Source organism: Lissotriton helveticus, chromosome 4_1, assembly GCF_964261635.1.
Source record: "Lissotriton helveticus chromosome 4_1, aLisHel1.1, whole genome shotgun sequence".
NCBI classification, from domain to species: domain Eukaryota; kingdom Metazoa; phylum Chordata; class Amphibia; order Caudata; family Salamandridae; genus Lissotriton; species Lissotriton helveticus.
Genome location: NC_136063.1, coordinates 447,847,099 through 447,864,318, shown reverse-complemented (window position 1 = coordinate 447,864,318; position 17,220 = coordinate 447,847,099). Strand labels below are relative to the sequence as shown.

The window sequence follows — 17,220 nt, the reverse complement described above, 5'->3', positions numbered from 1 at the left end:
CCTTTTGGTAAACGTTTGTAATGTAGTGTCACTTCTTTGTTCCTAATATTTCCAAGAAGTGGCCAAAGGTCTGCGGTCAATAGTTCCTCATTAAAAGAGTATAAAAGATCTGCTCTTCAGTCCATTCGACGGACTGCCTCGCACAAGTGATCCCATGGGTCATGACGCGTGCGTATTCCCCATTAGCCATCCTATCCAGCATCTTTGGCTGAGGCTGCAATGTATTTTGAAATTAATTTTCTCTCTCTTTCTCTTACTTTCCTTTGCATTGCTATAATTTGGAACTTACTAGGTAGCATGTTTGTACTCTTCATCTAAAATGAGTTTTGACACTTGTTACTTACTAAACTGCTTAGAGTTATTTTGATGGGTCTTTTTATTGTTTAAATTGTTTCTGAAATAAACGGTGCCACTCTGACTCAATTCCTGCATCTCACACATGTGTTTCCTTATTTTAGATAGCGAACCGTTGCTCAAATTATGGTGGTTAGCACCACCCTAAAATCACCCTCCAACCAGGGCCAATATCCTGAATGCACCCGAGGCAATTTGTATCACCAAATCACTGTGGTAATTGATGTAGAAAGTCATCCCCCAAACATGTAGTCAATATTTGACTGTATCTGCGTCATTGTAATGGCAAGTGTGGGCTGTAGTGTTGCCCAAGATGCAGCTAGGAAGCATCAGGGTCATCGATCCCCCACAGTACTCCTGCAAAGTGCAATCAGAAATGAATTGTGCTGAATCCAACAGTGAAGCATTGGGCAAAATGCTTTTTTGTGTATTACAAATTTGGGTAAAAATACTGAATATTGATGTAGATTTCTGTGTATATTAGATGCACCAAGCAGGACTGTTGCCATTTTCACATACATATATTTCTATCCCGTCACCATTTTTCACCTTTCACTTGAGCACTGCACCATACAACAGTGGCGGCTTGCATACGGCGTGCTGCAGGGCGGTGCGGCGGGACGGATAGGGGCAGGCTGGGGGTAGGTAACTCAGAAATACGACGGAACGGAATACTTTCCTCCGTTCTGTCATATGTCCGAGTTTACTATCCCCCCATCCTGGGCCTCCCTGTCCCGCCCCACCTCACCGCCCCGCAGCACGCCCTATGCGAGCCGCCTCTGCTGTGCAGATAGGACTTGCCTATGCCAAGCACCTGAACACTCTTTCTGATAAAAAGCAACCACTCAGCAGCATGTCTGCATCCTGACTGGGTCTACTCCTGCAATTGCCTTGCATCCAGTTATCTTGACAGTTCACATAATAGGCAGGTTCTCCAGCTGAGTGGTGGGAAAACCCTCCAATGCATGCCCTTCCTTCCTGCAAGGACCCAGGGAAGCTTAAAGCAGCGATTGGTGCATCCCGACTGAGGCTCTGCCTTCTCCCTCCAGTGGCCAGCTCCCGCCAGGCCACTAGCATGTTATGGAATGTTTGGCTCATTATGCCATGGATGATGGGGTGGCTGCCTCACCTGCTGTCCCTGATCATCTTTGGGAAGGCTTTTTCAGGGAAAGATGAATTTGTATTGTGATGCTCCCTGTAAACAACTGTGTCCCAAACTCGAAGAAGATTTTGTATGAGCTTCAGAAGTCGCCAGGTCAAACCACAGGCTCAAATTGTAATACAGCGACTTAAATACTGGGCTCTATCATAGGATAACTGCCTGGAATGGTGTATCAGTCAGAATGTTTCCAATTATTCTGTGGGGAAGTCTAATAACATAGGCTCTATTTAAAAGATGTAAGACAGGTTGACAAATTAGTTATCAAAGAGTTTTATGTGCTTTAAATAAAGCAAATATTTTATTCAAAGTTTTACAAGATATGAAAGTACAAACCTGCATAGTCTGAAAAAGATGTAAATTCAAAAATGTACATCACACTTTTTAACATATTTCAAAGTTGAAACTTTCTCAGCAGGAAACTTCTCTTTTCTCACATTTTGGCTTATGCAATGGGTTTCCCAAACATATAAATTACATTTTCAAATTGGTTGATTGTTTCCCCACTTAAAGTTGTAGTCTTCTTGGCAGACATTGGTCGACTGACAGACAGATTCACAGCTTTATAAGAAACTAAAAACTTATAGAGCAAATAGAAAGAAAAGACAACCAAGAGACCAAATGAGAAACAATGGTTTAGGAAAAACAGTATGCATGAAATATATATTCTTACAAAACGTTAGCCAAACAGCACCCAAGAGTGAGACTGCATGTAGACGTTTTACCAAGAGAGGCAACAATCCCTTCAAAGAGCGAGGGTGCATATGGTGAATATGATGGTCGTTCAAGAGTAGATAAAAAGAAAAATGGAGGAGTAAATTATCTGTCCTAAAAGGACTGAACATTCTGAGCTTGGATCTTTTGGTGACGTAAAATTGCCAACAACAAGTTGTTCCACGCTTGTCTCAATTTTCTCGATTTTGCCCAATGCTTTAGAAACTCTCTCATTTTCTGTTAGGAGATACAGATCATCTAGTTCATATAGTAATATTCAAAGAAATGAAACAATAGTTCCTTAAACGTCACTAGGAAGTATGCTTTAGGCATCCTGGTTTGGAAATTATACAGTTTGTCCCTCGACAAATAAATATTTACATTTAAAAGATTGTCCAAACATAAAAAGTATGCTTCTGGTCCTCTCTAATCACAACCATAAATGTAAAAAAAAGTAGACGCTGGTAGTACTCCAATCTAATATAGATTGATGATCAGTCATGAATCAGTCTCAAATGCCCAAATTGAGAATATCTCCTGGGGTTTTGTGATGGTCGACGCTTCTACAGAACGGAGAGATCATGACAGGACTTGGATTTGAGCTTGAACGCCATATTTTTGTTGTTTCTAGCCGCTATTTTGCCCCAGAACCTCCTTGCTTTCTTCGGGATGCTCTCTCTCCGTTTCTGGTGAGCCATCCTTTCCTCGTTCTTTTCCTTGCTGTCCCTCCTCAGACGGACCTGTCGAACAATCCCTTCGAACAGCTCTGTCACATTGTGCTGGACCGCGGCAGATGTCTCAATCAACTTACAGTCAAACACGACTGCGCATGCTCTGCCTTCTGCAAAAGAAACAATGACAACCATGGGTGAGTCTAAGGCTAGTTGTAAATAATACTGCATGATAAATTATAAAGTAACTTTGGAATTATGCACTAGTTTCAAAGTGCTCATAACATAAAAGTGAGATTGAAGCAAACGATAATTCGACCTTCATTGGATAGAAATGTACTTCTTCGCACGTGCAAGGAATCTTTGCACATATTTTATCGCTTTGGATGCCACAATAATAAATGAATGAATGAAAAGGCATTTCTAGAGCGCATGGCTACCCTAGGGCATCCCAGCGCTGCAGCTTCAGCTCCGAACAGTTTTTAGGGAAACAGATATGTTTTTCATTGTTTACGAAAAGTCAGGTAATTTGGCTTGAGGCGGATACGAAGGGGAAGGAGGTTCCACAACTTTGCTGAAATAGAGGTAAGAAGGCTCAGTGAGCACAATATTTGTCGCCCACATCTGTAGTGATCTCCACATTTTGACAAGGTCCTCTCAGTTTCCATCCCAGCAAGGTTGGTAAAGCAATTACCATTAAATTGGACAATGGTGAAACCTGTTTTTGACAGCAGAGGCGTTTTATGAAGGATGCGGAACACAATCAAGTATTCATTGCTGATACTAGAAGTAGTAGTAGCAGATGGAGTAGTAGCAGTAGTAGTGTTGTTGTTGTTATTATTGTTCTGTCAGTACATTTACATTATTTGTTCAGTAAACATAATCAAAGACCCAGTAGTTGTATTTCGCTCTCACCTCAGCACTAAGGGCCTGATTGAGATCTGGGCAGATGGGATAGTCCGTCACAAACGTTACGGACATCCCGTCCGCCGTATTACACATACATTCCAACACAGTGCACACATTTCCCAGAGCCAGTGTGTGAATGTGTTTCTGCTCAATCCAGTGCTTGATTGTTCAGTAGTTGAGGGCATTAATAGGATGTGTCTACAATAGCATTTTGCATACTTGTTGCTGTTGTGTGTATTAACATTAGGTTCTTTTTAATATATCTCAATAATCACAATCACTAGAAGAGCTCTTGTTTAAAATGTATTCCTCTGAGTAAGAACACTTTCACCTGGGCCTTTACGTTTTGTAAAAAAAACTGGAGCGGCATGTGCAGGTAAGAGCGGTGGGGCCGGGTTGAGGGGGGATTCGACAGACGACCAAGAGGGAAAATGAAATAAATAATTCATTTACCCTCGTCGTCATCTGTTGAAATCCTCCCCCACCCCGCTTCACCGCTCTTACCTGCACGGCCGCAGATAAAAAAAACAATACAAGAGGAAAAAGACTCCCATTCTTGTAACTTTTTGTGGTGCATCCAACTGGCTTGACTCTGTTAATATATATGCTGTAACTGTGTGTCATTACAGGCCTGAAGAAGTCATCCTGCTGCAACACGTTGGTTGCATCGGCTGTGTTCATTGTGATCACAAAATATTATCAAGTCCTGACGTGATAACAAGCAGCCTATCTTTGGAAAGCTTTAACACATGCTATCTCTGTTTTTTTATGTTGTTCTCTAGGTAGGACAAAAGTTGTTATGCTGTTGTCAAAGTTATTGTACTTTTAAATGTGTTCCATTCATTAAATACCGAGTGTGAGGACATTCACTTGATGTGGTGCTGTAATTTTTATTCTGGTATTAGAATAAAAACCTCTTATATTTATCCAACTATATATACAATATCTTTTTTTTTTTTTAAACTGATGTGGTTCCGGACTATCTGGGAGATATATATACATCTCAAACACAACAAAATGATGGCTGGAGTGCTGAAACGTTTCAAACACTCACCCCCAGTCAAGAGATCTGGGTTAAATCCATAATTTATTTGTCTGCCATGCCACTCTAGTTTGGACCCAGTCATATGCAAATCAGCCTTGACCCTGCTCTCCATGGGGAACAGTCCATCTCGAACTGCCATGCCCTCCCTGTCCGCTATCCACGCGGACTTCAGCAGGCGCAGACCTCTTTCCCCCACAAACAAATCCAAAGTCTCAGTAAGACGCCATCACACCAAAATCGTGTCAGCAGTGGTAGAAAGTTTATTCAGCAATCATGGAGCGAGTGCTCTCCTCGACGCGTTTCGCTCCGCGAACGGAGCTTAGTCACATGACGCGCCAGAAGCAGGTGAACCAATTTAAAGTGTGCTAAAAGACCTATCACCCCAAGAAAAAGGGATGAAAGGTTGACAGTGAAAGAAAGGCATTGTAGCGCAAAATATAACGATTGCAGGGGGATATATAAAAAACACATTATAAAAGTGTATTTTGAACAATGAGAGCATAGTGCTCCTATCCCCAACTGATATTGTGGCCAAAAGATATCTTAACAAATGATGGCAAGTGCCTCATACTTATGAAATTCAGCAATATAATCATAAATGAATAACTAATAGCAGTACACATGAAATATAAAGAATAAAGTGCTAATGCAATATTCCATAGGAGTATAAATCAGGTACGCTAAAAACAGAATACATTTTGTGAAGTGCTGATACATTAAATATGGCTACAAAATATCCTACAAGTACATCGTTTCAATCCAAAGTGATAAATTAATTTTTAAATCACAATCAGCTGCATGCCATATCCTCTAAAGTGCTGGTGCTTAATAAGTGAAAGAGTAAACTAAATATAAGAAAAAACGACGGTTTCTGGGGCTCAAAATTACTATCCTACACAATAAAAAAGGTCAAATGGACTCTCATGAAAGTAATTTCTAAAGACATAGATGACTTTAAATAAGCAGTTGAAGGACCAACACTACAGAAACAGATTAATAAATACAAAAATGCCATATTTACAAAACGTTATGCAATTCATCAATGATGTTTAACCCATTTGGTGCTCTTGTATCTAACAGTAGAATGAAATAAGTCTCTCTTTGCCTAAGCAATTTTTCACGGTCACCCCCCCCGTCCGGGGTTAGGGACCGAACCCAAAAGCGTGTATTGCAAATTTTTGAGTTTGTTATCATGGACAGCTTTAAAGTGGCGAGCCACTGGATAATTACTATCCGAGTTTACTATGGCTTGCACGTCTTGCAGGATGCGTTGGTTCGTCGGCAATTTAGTGCTGCCGATGTAAGAAAGATTGCATGTACAAGATAGTTGATAGATAAACTCACTGCGACAGGTCAAATACTCTTTGATGGCAATAGGTTTTTCGCTAAAAGCTGATTTATAATGTGTGCCGTTCTTAGCGAAAATGCATGTGCGATATGACTTGCACTTAAAAAAACCTGTTTTGGACAGCCAATTGCGTTTGGGTGTTAACTCAGGCAAAGTTCTATCCAGTGCATCTTTCATGGAGCGTGACCTCCTGAAGGTTATGGCCGGTAATTTGGGTATTATGGGGCCTAGAATGATATCCGTAAGAACAATTGGCCATTCTGCATTGATGATCCGTCTAATTTTTCGTTCCTGTGAACAAAAAGTGGTGATAAGACGGACAGGGCCAATAGAGGTCAAGTCAGTAATGTCCCTACTTTTGGGTACTAGCAATTCTTCTCTCGATCGCAATGAAGCTTTCGAGAGAGCACAGTTCAATAGATCTAGCTTGTAACCGCGCAGAAGAAACCTCTGAACTGACTCAGCTAGGCACTGCTTAGAAGTGGTTGTGTCACTGCAGATTCTTTTGATGCGAATAAATTCGCCAAAAGTTATGCTTTTAATGGTGTGGGCCGGGTGAGCACTGCGGGCGTGGAGAATAGAATCCTATGGAGCTTGGTGTGCAACTTGCCTTGCTCAATATATTAATACACATCTAAAAACTCAGCCGAGCTAGATGTGATTGAGGCAGTGAATCTTAAGTTGCGATTGTTGATATTAATTTCATCCACAAAAGCTTGTGCCTGTTCCTGCGAACCTTTCCAAATGACAAAAATGTCGTCTATGAAGCGCCAGTAGTAAGCTAAATGTGGTAACCAGTGCCGATGGACTTTGTGCAGCACGTGCTCCTCCCACCAGCCAACATGTAAACATCAATAGCTAGGGGAGAAGCACGAGCCCATAGCGACACCTCGTTGTCGATTGTAAATGTCATTTTGGAATTGGAATGATTGTTGGTTAAACAAATGTTTATCATTTCTAGCAGCATGATGTTGTGGTCTCGCAGGACTGCATCACGAGTATCTAAAAAGTGTTTAGTGGCCTCTAGACCCTGGCAGTGATGAATACTTGTGTATAAAGATTCAATGTCCATCACCAAAAAACAACAAGCATTTACAATGCAATAGGTCTCGCAGCATTAAAGTTTGAGTTATTGGCATTGTGTATGACAATGCCAATAGTTATAACTTTCGTAAATATGACACCTATTGCATTTGGACTGCAATATGTGTTGAGAGTGAGTGAGTCAGTGAGTGAGAATGAGTGGGCGAGTTAGTTAGTGAGTGAGAGAGTCAGTTAGTGAGTGAGAGAGAGTGGGTGAGTCGGTCAGTGAGAGTCTGGACAGTGAGTGAGTGAGTTAGTGAGTGGGAGAGTCAGTCAGTGAGAGTCTGGTAATGACAGTGAGTGAGTGGGAGAGTCTGTCAGTGATAGTGAGTGTGAGTGAGTCAGTGTGAGTGAGAGAGTCAGTGTCAGTGAGAGTTAGTGTAAGTGAGTGTCAGTGAGAGTTTGTGAGAGTGTTAGAGAGAGTGTGAGAGTGGGAGAGTCTGTGAGAGTGTGATAGTTAGTCAGTACCTAATTGAAGTTCTGGGTAGAAAGTGTATTCTAAATTGAGAAAGTCAACTAGACAGAACTTTGTTTATGAGAACTGTATGAGGGAAGCACAAAATGGAGTTTTCAAGGACATTAGCGCCTGTTGATGGTGCATACCCTGGATAGAAAATCCCAGGATGGTGACGCTACCTTGACGAGGTATCCCAAGATGGCAGTATAGCCTGTGTACGGTTACTCCCAAGATGGTGCTAATAGGGATGCCGTACCAAGGCGGCACTTCTGTGTTGGGATAACACAGGATTGGGGCAGCTCCTGGTTGTTGTACCCCAAGACTGTAACACTTACTGGTTCTGGTGCCTCGTATGGCCTTTAAAATACACTGCTTAATTAAAGTGCATTTCAAAGTGCAGCACACACATTCAAAGGGTCGTTTGGCGCTAGAAAAGTGGAGGGTGACAAGAAACCAATCACACCAATAGAACTCTTTTACCATCCTATGTGCAGCTATGATGTAAAGATTTGCCCAAGATGGCACGGTATTTAGCACTTGAATGGGAGAAAGATGCAAACACCCGCCTCTACTCTGAAGCACAGTGCACCCCCGCCTAAAGCTGGTGGAACATTCTGGACTTGCGCAGAGTTCCACGTGGCCTGCCCTGGCCTGTTTTTTCACAGTTGGATTCCACGTGCAGATAGTCATACAAGAGAACACAAGGAACATAAAATTCAAAGTTTGCAATAGAAAACTCAGACAACAGATCTTTTGTACGTATTCTTCTTCCTTTATTAATTTCTTAAAACCAGTAACTGTATGATATGCTGAGTAAAACTGTGCAGTACTACCAAGAATACAAACAAGCCCATTTTTGAAAGCGCCCCATCCGCCTTACACTTGGGAATACTTGTAAGGGGCGCGCGACCGGCTCCGATCGCTTTCGCTATCCCCACCGGAAGTCAGGCAATGTCGCCTGTGACAGGGGCGGGGCCGCGTCAGGACCGGAAGAGGAGGCATGCGTATCGCGGCCCGGGACTCCTGTGAGCAGTGGAGAACCCCTGGCCCGCCAGCAGGAGGTTACGCTACTGTTGCGGGGCTCCCTTGACCAAGAGGGAGCCCCGTGAAAGGAGCTGGCAAGAGCTGCAGCGGCGGAGTCCCCCGAGATTGCCCCGGTAAGTTAGAAAGGGCTGGGGGGTGCGGTGTGCGGTGTGCGGTGTGCGGTGCGGTGTGGGGGGGGGCGGGCGGGCGAGGGGGGCAGCACTCGTGTGTCTGTGTGCGTGTGTATGTGTGTGTGGGAGGCTGTATGTGCGTGCGTGCGTGCGTGCATGGGCGCTTTTGTGTGTGTGTGTGTGTGAGAGTGCGCGAGAATGCGCGTGCTCGTTTCAAATCGCCTCCAAGGCGATGCGCGCGGCAAGCAGTGTCTCCTGGAAAGGAGACACGGCAACAATAGGCTGTCGGCGGACACGCGCTTCCGCGCGTGCAGCCGAGACCTAAAAATCAGTACACCAATTGACATCTTTGATTTTAACTAAAAAGTCTGTAGTGTCCTTAAGGTAAGAAGGAAGTGAGGTCATATGGGGTTGGAGAAAGAAATCAACATATTTGGACACATTTTCATTCATACTCCCACGTGCCGAAATAATAGGACGTCCAGGGACAGGGGTAACAAGTTTATGAATTTTGGGAAGATATATATATGTTGGTGGCAGTCTCCACTTAGTTATAGTTAGGTCTAATTTTCCATAAATAGCTTTGGCCACGTTTGACATATTTTCACAAAACTTTCCACAAAAAAATATTTTCATCCACTTCAGCTTTTCCCCCAAAAGTTTTGGGGTGACCTGTCAAGCGAGAATAAAGGGTGGTCTCAAAATGCACAATCCCCATGCGTTTTCCATAGACTTCTTTAAGATGGTCTACAGCAAAAACTGCTGAATGGAATTACACCAAATTCGACAAGAGGCTAGATCTTGGTCCACAGATTGTGCTTTTTGTGATTTGGTGTAAATACATTCAGTAGTTTTTGAGATAATAAGGGTAAATAAATATATAACATTCGGATGGTTGGGTTAACAAGAGGCTGCAACACTCTCACAGGAGTGCCAATTTAAAGAATAGAGCGTTCGGATTGGCACGGAAGCTATATTTTCCTTGGGCTAGCACGCTCCTGCAGGAGTCAGATTCCTGTGAGGGTGAGCCATTACAGGACTCTGGGACTTAGCACCCTGACCTGACGTTCCAACATATATATATATCTATGGGGGCTGGGTAGGGACCCTCTGACCTCCTAGGCCCCTAGAGGGGGACCTTGAAGGACCCTCCCCTGAGCCAAAAAAAACCCACAAATGCCCCAAAAAATGCTGCAATGCCACAAGACTCTTGTTGGATTGAAAACCAAAATAGCGTATGGGCCACATTTATTTATTACAAGCCCCAGGGAGCCTACCTACGTGGCCCCCATCCCCATGCCTGATGAGGTCACGGGGAGCCCACCCCCAGGGCCAACATTAATTTTTATGGGGAGTTGGGCCAAACGGCCCTCCTCTCCGAGCCTCTTACGGTCCCATGGAGTCAATCCCCAGGAACAGCTCAGCAGCTATGTGCCAGGGTGCCCACCCCTAGAACACAGCAGATTCCCTGCCACAGCAGTGCGGGCAGGGAAGCATGTGTTTGCTCTCCTGCCAAGCGGGAGCAAACACCAAGCTCGCTCCCAGCAGACGGGAACTTAAAAAAAGCTCCCGCCCACTGGGAGTGGGCTTTAGATCTGTTTTGCTGCCCTCAGGGATGCTCAAATATACTCCATTCTCTGCTAAATTATCTGCACTCTCTTGTGGTAGTTCCAGTCCTCATGTTAAAAAAGGTTCCTTACTTTTTCCATTGGCCCATGGCAGCTACACCTCATTTCAAGGGCCAGTGCCCAGATGTTGCCCATTTGTTCCCCTGTCACATTTAAAGCAATTCTTGGATAACACTATCCTCATGTTGTACAAGCCTGATATTTTAATCGTAAATATGGGCAAAGAACACAACTAATGCCATTACAAGATTGTGGCTGTAATTTCATGATGTTGGGACTTTCCGATTTAAACAAAGACAGTTGGACTCACCTGACACTGATACTTCTCGGCATCGAACTAGGTCGCTTTTGTTGCCCACTAGTATAATAGGTATGTCTTCGGTCTGGCGGGCTCGGCGTAGCTGTATTCGGAGTTCAGAAGCTCTCTCAAAGCTTGCCTTGTCGGTAATGGAATACACTATCAAATATGCGTCACCAACTTGCATGCAGTGATCTTGGATCCACTTGTCATCACCCTGATGAAAAAGATGCAGAAGAGAAGAGTTACTATACTAATTAAATTCAGAAGTAAAATCACTGTTTAAAAGTTTGACTGTTACAAGCAAAGTTGCTTAGTAATATCTGTTTCTCTTTGAGATGCAAAGAAGCTGTCAGGAGGCGCATTGCCAGTGCGCCACCTTCCTGAAGGCGGCCCTCTGGAGAGGGGAAAGGGGGTTCTATGGACCCCCCTGACATCCCCTTTCAGATGGGTGCCATCACTCACTGCACCCGCCTTCAAGGGGATCTCTAAACCTTTAAAAGTGCAGGCAGGTTGCCGCCTGCATAGTGAAACACAGAGCAGCTGCTTCAAACCTGCTTCATATTTCACTTGAATGCACTTCCCTCCAGGGCAGCAGAAGTTCACGGCTCCCCTGGGGACAGCGCTTTTAATATAATACACTGTATTTTCCTTGCTAGCGCCGCGTGCACCTTTTGAAAGGTGTGCCTGGGGCTCACAAGGAAATTGCACCGCATTCCATAACACGGCCCCTGATCTCGTTTAGGTAGACTAACATGATTTAACTACAAGCGTAAGAAGACTATCCACAAGCCAGGGAAGGCTATAAGAAGGACCCACATGGTCAGAAACTGCTTAAAAAAAGCACAAACATTGGGGCGTGGCCATCGAGGTCAAGATTGAGCCTTAGTGAGGCTCCCATCACCCGATTGTCAATCGCCTTACATCCTGCCTGACAACAGCCACACTCACCCCCATTACTCTCTACCTGTGGGGCCCCTGGCACACTGTACACCCCCTTCAATGATGATGGGGCTTTGGGGAGCCTTGTGGTAGACTGGTGCAGGCGGTGAGCTCTGGAAAAATGGTGGCCCTGAGTGCTGCCCTGGACGGGTCGGAAGCCCGCCGTAACCACATCTCGAGAATTGAGGTGCCCGACGTTGCTGTGGTGTAAGCCTTCTCCATGCGGTGTAGCACATCGGGCAGAGGTTAGGCGGTGTGCATTTCTGGGACAACCCCAGCCTGGATGGGGCACGATTTGACTGACTGCGCACTCTGCTGTGATTCAAGCAGCATGGGAGCTCCCAGATTGAGGGGTTGATAAGACCTCCAGTACCTCCCCGGGAGCCCTGCTTTCAATATTATTAGGAGGGCTTTGCCCATCTATGGCAGTGGGCATGTCTGCACAGGGCCGGTGCCACTAGCGGATTGCTCCCACACCTCGAGGTGTTTGGCCTAGGCAATCGGGGGCACACATGCGGGGGCCTTTGAAGGGCTCTGACAATGACCAGCCCTCAGGTGAGGGGGGCTAGGTAGATTGGGGATGTAAGCTCTGGCGTCCCATAAAACATGAAGAAGCCTTAATTGTGGCCAAGCCCTAACCACCTGCTGGTCCTCCACGGAGGGCCTCACGACACTGGCTGCATTGCACCGGAAAGGCGCCAGAGTCTGGCCCTCCACTTTACTGGCCCGTTAGCCGTACAGGGATTGAACCAGATGCGTAAATATATAGGGGGCCACAGGATTCGGAGATACAGTGCTAAAGAAAAACTCAGTGGCAGCACACTTTCAGTGAACCCTTCCACTGTTGGAGGCGCTAGGGGGCGCACAGCGAGATGGCTGCCTGAGCAGCAGCTCCGCCGGGCGATCGTCCACTTAGCGTGATTTCGCCAGTGTCGCCCCGGCCTGCCGCTCCCTGAGCACATCACCAGATGGGGGAAGACCTGCTGCGCTACATGTGAGGCGGCGGGCGCCCCACAGAGCGAGGATTGCCGACGTACTCGCCGTGAAAAGCGGAGACGCTTTGGAGTGCCTGACAAAATGGCCGACACTATGGGACAAGCGCACACCTAACGGGATGCCGGCGAGATGCGATCGACCCTCCACACCGCCTACAACGCGGCTGGGGTAAGACTGTGCACTGCAAGACATTCCGGGGCCCTTATCATGCGCCCCCAGGCTGCGGGGCGCCTAGACCCTTTGAAATGGCGCAATTGACTTTGCCTGACAAGATGGCGGCGGTCAGCGCGAATCGGCGCGAATATTAGCAGCCCATTACACAGCGCACTTGGGCCCAAACCCTGCGGGACTGCCGGTTTCCTTGCCAAACTACGCTGAGACCTGTAGGGCGACTGTGCTGGCGTGCACGGTTTGCATACCGCGTTGGAGGAGCAGTGCAGGTTGTGCACAGCAAGCAGACGTGTAGCCCACTGCACACTCGTGCCACCCTGGTGTGCGGTGAGAACTGGGAGCCAACGGCCATAGTGCACTGCCGCAGGTCGTCGCAAATACACTACGACCGCGTGGCCAATTGCTGGACGTGCTAAGAAGCGCTTGTGGGTGGCTGGGCCTCTTGCGAGTAACCACGTTCCCACTGATTCTCTCCCCTTCGTGGCTCTGTGGAGAAGCTTAGCGCAAGGTTGTCATACACCTTGTGGGGATCACCACGGCGACGGCGGCAAGAGTCACGAGGGCATCGGGGCCCGCAAGTAAGAAGACAGTGTGCCCGGCCGCCGCCATGGGTAAACCGGACAAGCAACAACAGAAACTGCCGTTCGAGGCCAGAAAAGCGCAGAAGCCCACAGAGGATGGGATGGAAGATGGCGAGAATACAGGGCCCAGCACCAACATCGAAAAGATTTTATTGGCTATCCAGTCCAATTTGCAGGACATAAATGGGAAGCTGGATAATCTAACATGCAGAATGGACAACATGGCGGCGCGGCAGGAGAAGCATGGCGAGCGACTGGACGAGGCCGAAACGAGAATCTCTGCGGTCGAAGATGAGGCGCGTGCCTCCACCTCCAAGTGCGCTGGTATGGAACGACTCCTGGAAGTGATCAAGGCGAAGGAGGAGGATTTGGAAGCGCGTTCAAGGCGCAACAACGTCCGAATCACGGGCCTGCCGGAGTCCACCAACACAGGGCGGATGGAGTCCTACGTGGAAACGCTCTGTAAAGACCTGTTCGGAGCTGAGGCCTTATCACCACTTTTCATCGTGGAGCGGGCACATAGGTCACTGGCCCCAAGGCCACCTCCTGGCGCCCGGCCGAGGCCAATTGTGGCGCGCATCCTCAACTACCGCGACAGGGACACGATCCTTCGACTAGCAAGAGAAAAAGGAGAGATACAGCATCAAGGAAACTCATTAGAGTTTTATCCAGATCACACGGTCGCGGTCCAGCAGGCGCGGAAAGAATACACCAACGTCAAGGCCAAACTACGAGACCTGAACATTGTGTACTCAATGATGTATCCGGCACGCCTCAGGGTGGTGTGGAAGGAGAAAGCGATTATCCTGGCGACTCCGAAGGCAGCACAAGAATTTGTTAAGAAGGTGCAGCGCGAAATGAGAGACGACGTGCAAAATGAACGGCAGCATGAATCGGACTGAAGACATCGGGTTGCCCCATGTCGACCAGCGGTGAGTTCCTTTCCTGTCAACTTATGAGCGTTCTAGCATGGCGACTGTTGTCTGCATTGGTAGGCCCAGCCTGGCGCAAATCTCCTGAGTGAGGAGCCGAGATACTGGTGCAGTAAGACTTGCATGGCTGGCTGGCAAGGACCCGTTGGGGCACTGATACTGCTGCTCAACTGTGTGGGGTGATACGGACTATGGATTGTAGACACTCTGCGCTGCCAGCCCCCCCCATTGTGCTGCACTAACTAACGTTGGCGAGGACAATTGGAGCATTGGGGAGGTCTGTACTGTGAAGCATGGTTCGCACATTGTGGACCACAGGACCTCGTGTATGTAAGCTGCCTACTAGGCTCCCACTCTTGGGCGCATCAAACTGCCGCTGTCTTTGCTGTTTCCGATATGCGGTGCATGGGGGTCGGCGGCCGGGGGGGGGCGGAGGACTGTATTGTTTACTGTTGGCCTTATGACATCACGGTGTGAAGGGCTTTTCCTGGGAATGTGTCTGTTCTACAGCGCTGTTGATGTGACGTTGGGGGGCGGTGGGGGGGTGGCGGCGGTTGAACACTTGCATTGCATTCATTATAGTTTGTCTAGTGTCGCCCACACCCGTCCATCGGGTGGAGAGTTGTGCCTCCAGCGGACCTCCGTGAGGGTATAACCCAATCAGAGTTCAGAGCTGAGCACTGTAGTTATGGTTCTGAGTTTAAGGGAATGGTGCACTGCAAGGGTAAGGCTTCGGCAGGTTGGGGTTGCTGGAGTGGGTGGGATAAGGGGTGGGGGGTTGCCTACATGTATGAATGGACCGTCAGGGTACGATATACATCTCCTGTTTTGTGGTTCCCCGATGGTTCAGACTGCTGTTGTACAATTCGGTGCTCCTAAGAAGGGGACGCTGGTACTTCCAACACAGCTGACAAAGGTGGCGCTGTCATGTATTGTATTGATCAAACTTGATGGGTTCGAGGGTGGCGGGTAGGAGCAGCTTGAACGTTATTACTTGGAATATTAGAGGGTTCTCACAGCCTCGTAAAATTAGACAGATCTTTGCAAGCCTGACTAGATGGAATGTGGACATAGCGTTTCTACAAGAGTCACACCTAGCACCACATTCACACGCTCAGTTGGGGTCGAAGTGGGCGGAGGCAGTCCACAGAGCTTCATACTCTTCCTACTCCAGGGGGGTGGTCATATTGATTAAGCGTGGGGTGGGTTTTGAGACTCAGACAGTGACACAAGATCCAGCTGGGAGATATGTGTTAGTATCAGGTACACTAAGAGGCCAGCGAGTGACGTTGTTGAATGTATACGGTCCAAACACGGACGCCCCGGAGTTCTTTAGGGAAGTATGGGATCACTTGCAGAAACACAATAGCGAACACATACTATGCGGGGGTGACTGGAACTTGACCCTCCGAGATGGGTTGGACCGTTCTTCTAACTCATTGGAACAACACAAACAGTCACGCCTAATGGTGGGTCACATGATGAAAGACATGGGTTTAGCAGATCTCTGGAGGCTGAAACATGAGAATGCATCTGGGGCCACGCACATAACAGCTTCACATAATAGCTGGTCCAGACTGGATTACTGGCTGGGCACCAAGGATCTAGCGCTGTGGGTACGTCACTTGCAGGTGTTGCCCCGCACACTTTCTGATCACAATCCCGTCCTGCTACAGTTGGATATCCCACGTTATGCACCCCCCCCCTTCCAATGGCGTTTCAATTCACGAGCCCTCACTGACACGGTATATGCGGATACCGTACGAACAGCGATAAGGGATTATTTTGCAATTAATGAGCATTCGACTGATGACCCATGCCTCCTTTGGGAGGCTTTCAAAGCCACGATCAGAGGGGTCTGTATTAGCACCACTGTAGGGGTTCTCAAGGATATCAGGGGCCAAATCCGCAGATGCGAGCAGCGGATGAGAGACCTGGAGTCCCTATATGAGGCCACTAACGATGTCTCGCATCTGGCTGAACTGCGTGTCATCCACACTGAGCACGCAGAATTTCTTGAATCTGAAATGAAGTACCTGAATCGCACGCATGTGGCTAGAGCCTTTGGGGAGGGGGGTAGGCCTGGGGCAGTGCTGGCTCGGAAGATATGTGAGGGCCGTGGTCCGGCTGCTATACTCAGGGTGAAGTCCAGAGAGGGGGAGCCACAAACGCATGCTGCGGATATATTGAAATGTTTTGTGGACTCATTTGGGTCACTCTACCAATCCCAACCTACGGCCTCAGCAGAAGACACGTATGACTACTTGCACGATGTAGCCATTGGCTGGCTGTCGGATGCGCATAGGGAGTACTTAGCCAGGCCTATCACGGCGGAAGAGGTGACCGAGGTAATAGGCTCGCTGCCAAATGGTAAAGCGCCAGGCCCGGATGGGTATACCTCGGAATTTTATAAACAATATGCAGATATTGTCGCACCGCACCTGGTGGAAATGTACGGCACCTCCTTTGAAAAGGAGCTGCTTCCCCCCACACTGCGCGAAGCAATGATCATCGCTCTCCTTAAACCATCTAAAGATCCGGAGGAGTGCGACTCATACCGACCACTGTCACTGATCAATGTGGACTCTAAAATACTAGCGAAGCTTATAGCGCAACGGCTATCTCCTCTGATGACCAGTCTGGTCCTGCCGGACCAGTCTGGCTTCATACCCTCCAGATCGACCACGCACAACACTAGATCCCTGTTTGCACTCTCACACTACCTGCAGCCCTCGGTCAAGGCGGTGGCGGTCATGCTTGACGCTGCAAAAGCGTTTG

At 47.4% G+C, this 17,220-nt stretch overlaps 1 protein-coding gene across 1 annotated transcript in view; it reads right to left on the bottom strand.

The window, feature by feature from the left end:
• Nucleotides 1–1,777: 1,777 nt before the first annotated feature.
• The window catches only part of GEM (GTP binding protein overexpressed in skeletal muscle), a 45,089-nt gene continuing 29,646 nt past the window's right edge, over nucleotides 1,778–17,220 (bottom strand). The window contains exons 4-5 of the mRNA XM_078687032.1: nucleotides 10,833–11,037; nucleotides 1,778–3,068 (exon numbers count right to left, since the gene is read on the bottom strand). Coding sequence (XP_078543158.1) covers nucleotides 2,791–3,068; nucleotides 10,833–11,037 — 483 coding nt within the window. The 3' untranslated portion in view covers nucleotides 1,778–2,790. The remainder of the gene's footprint in view (nucleotides 3,069–10,832; nucleotides 11,038–17,220) is intronic.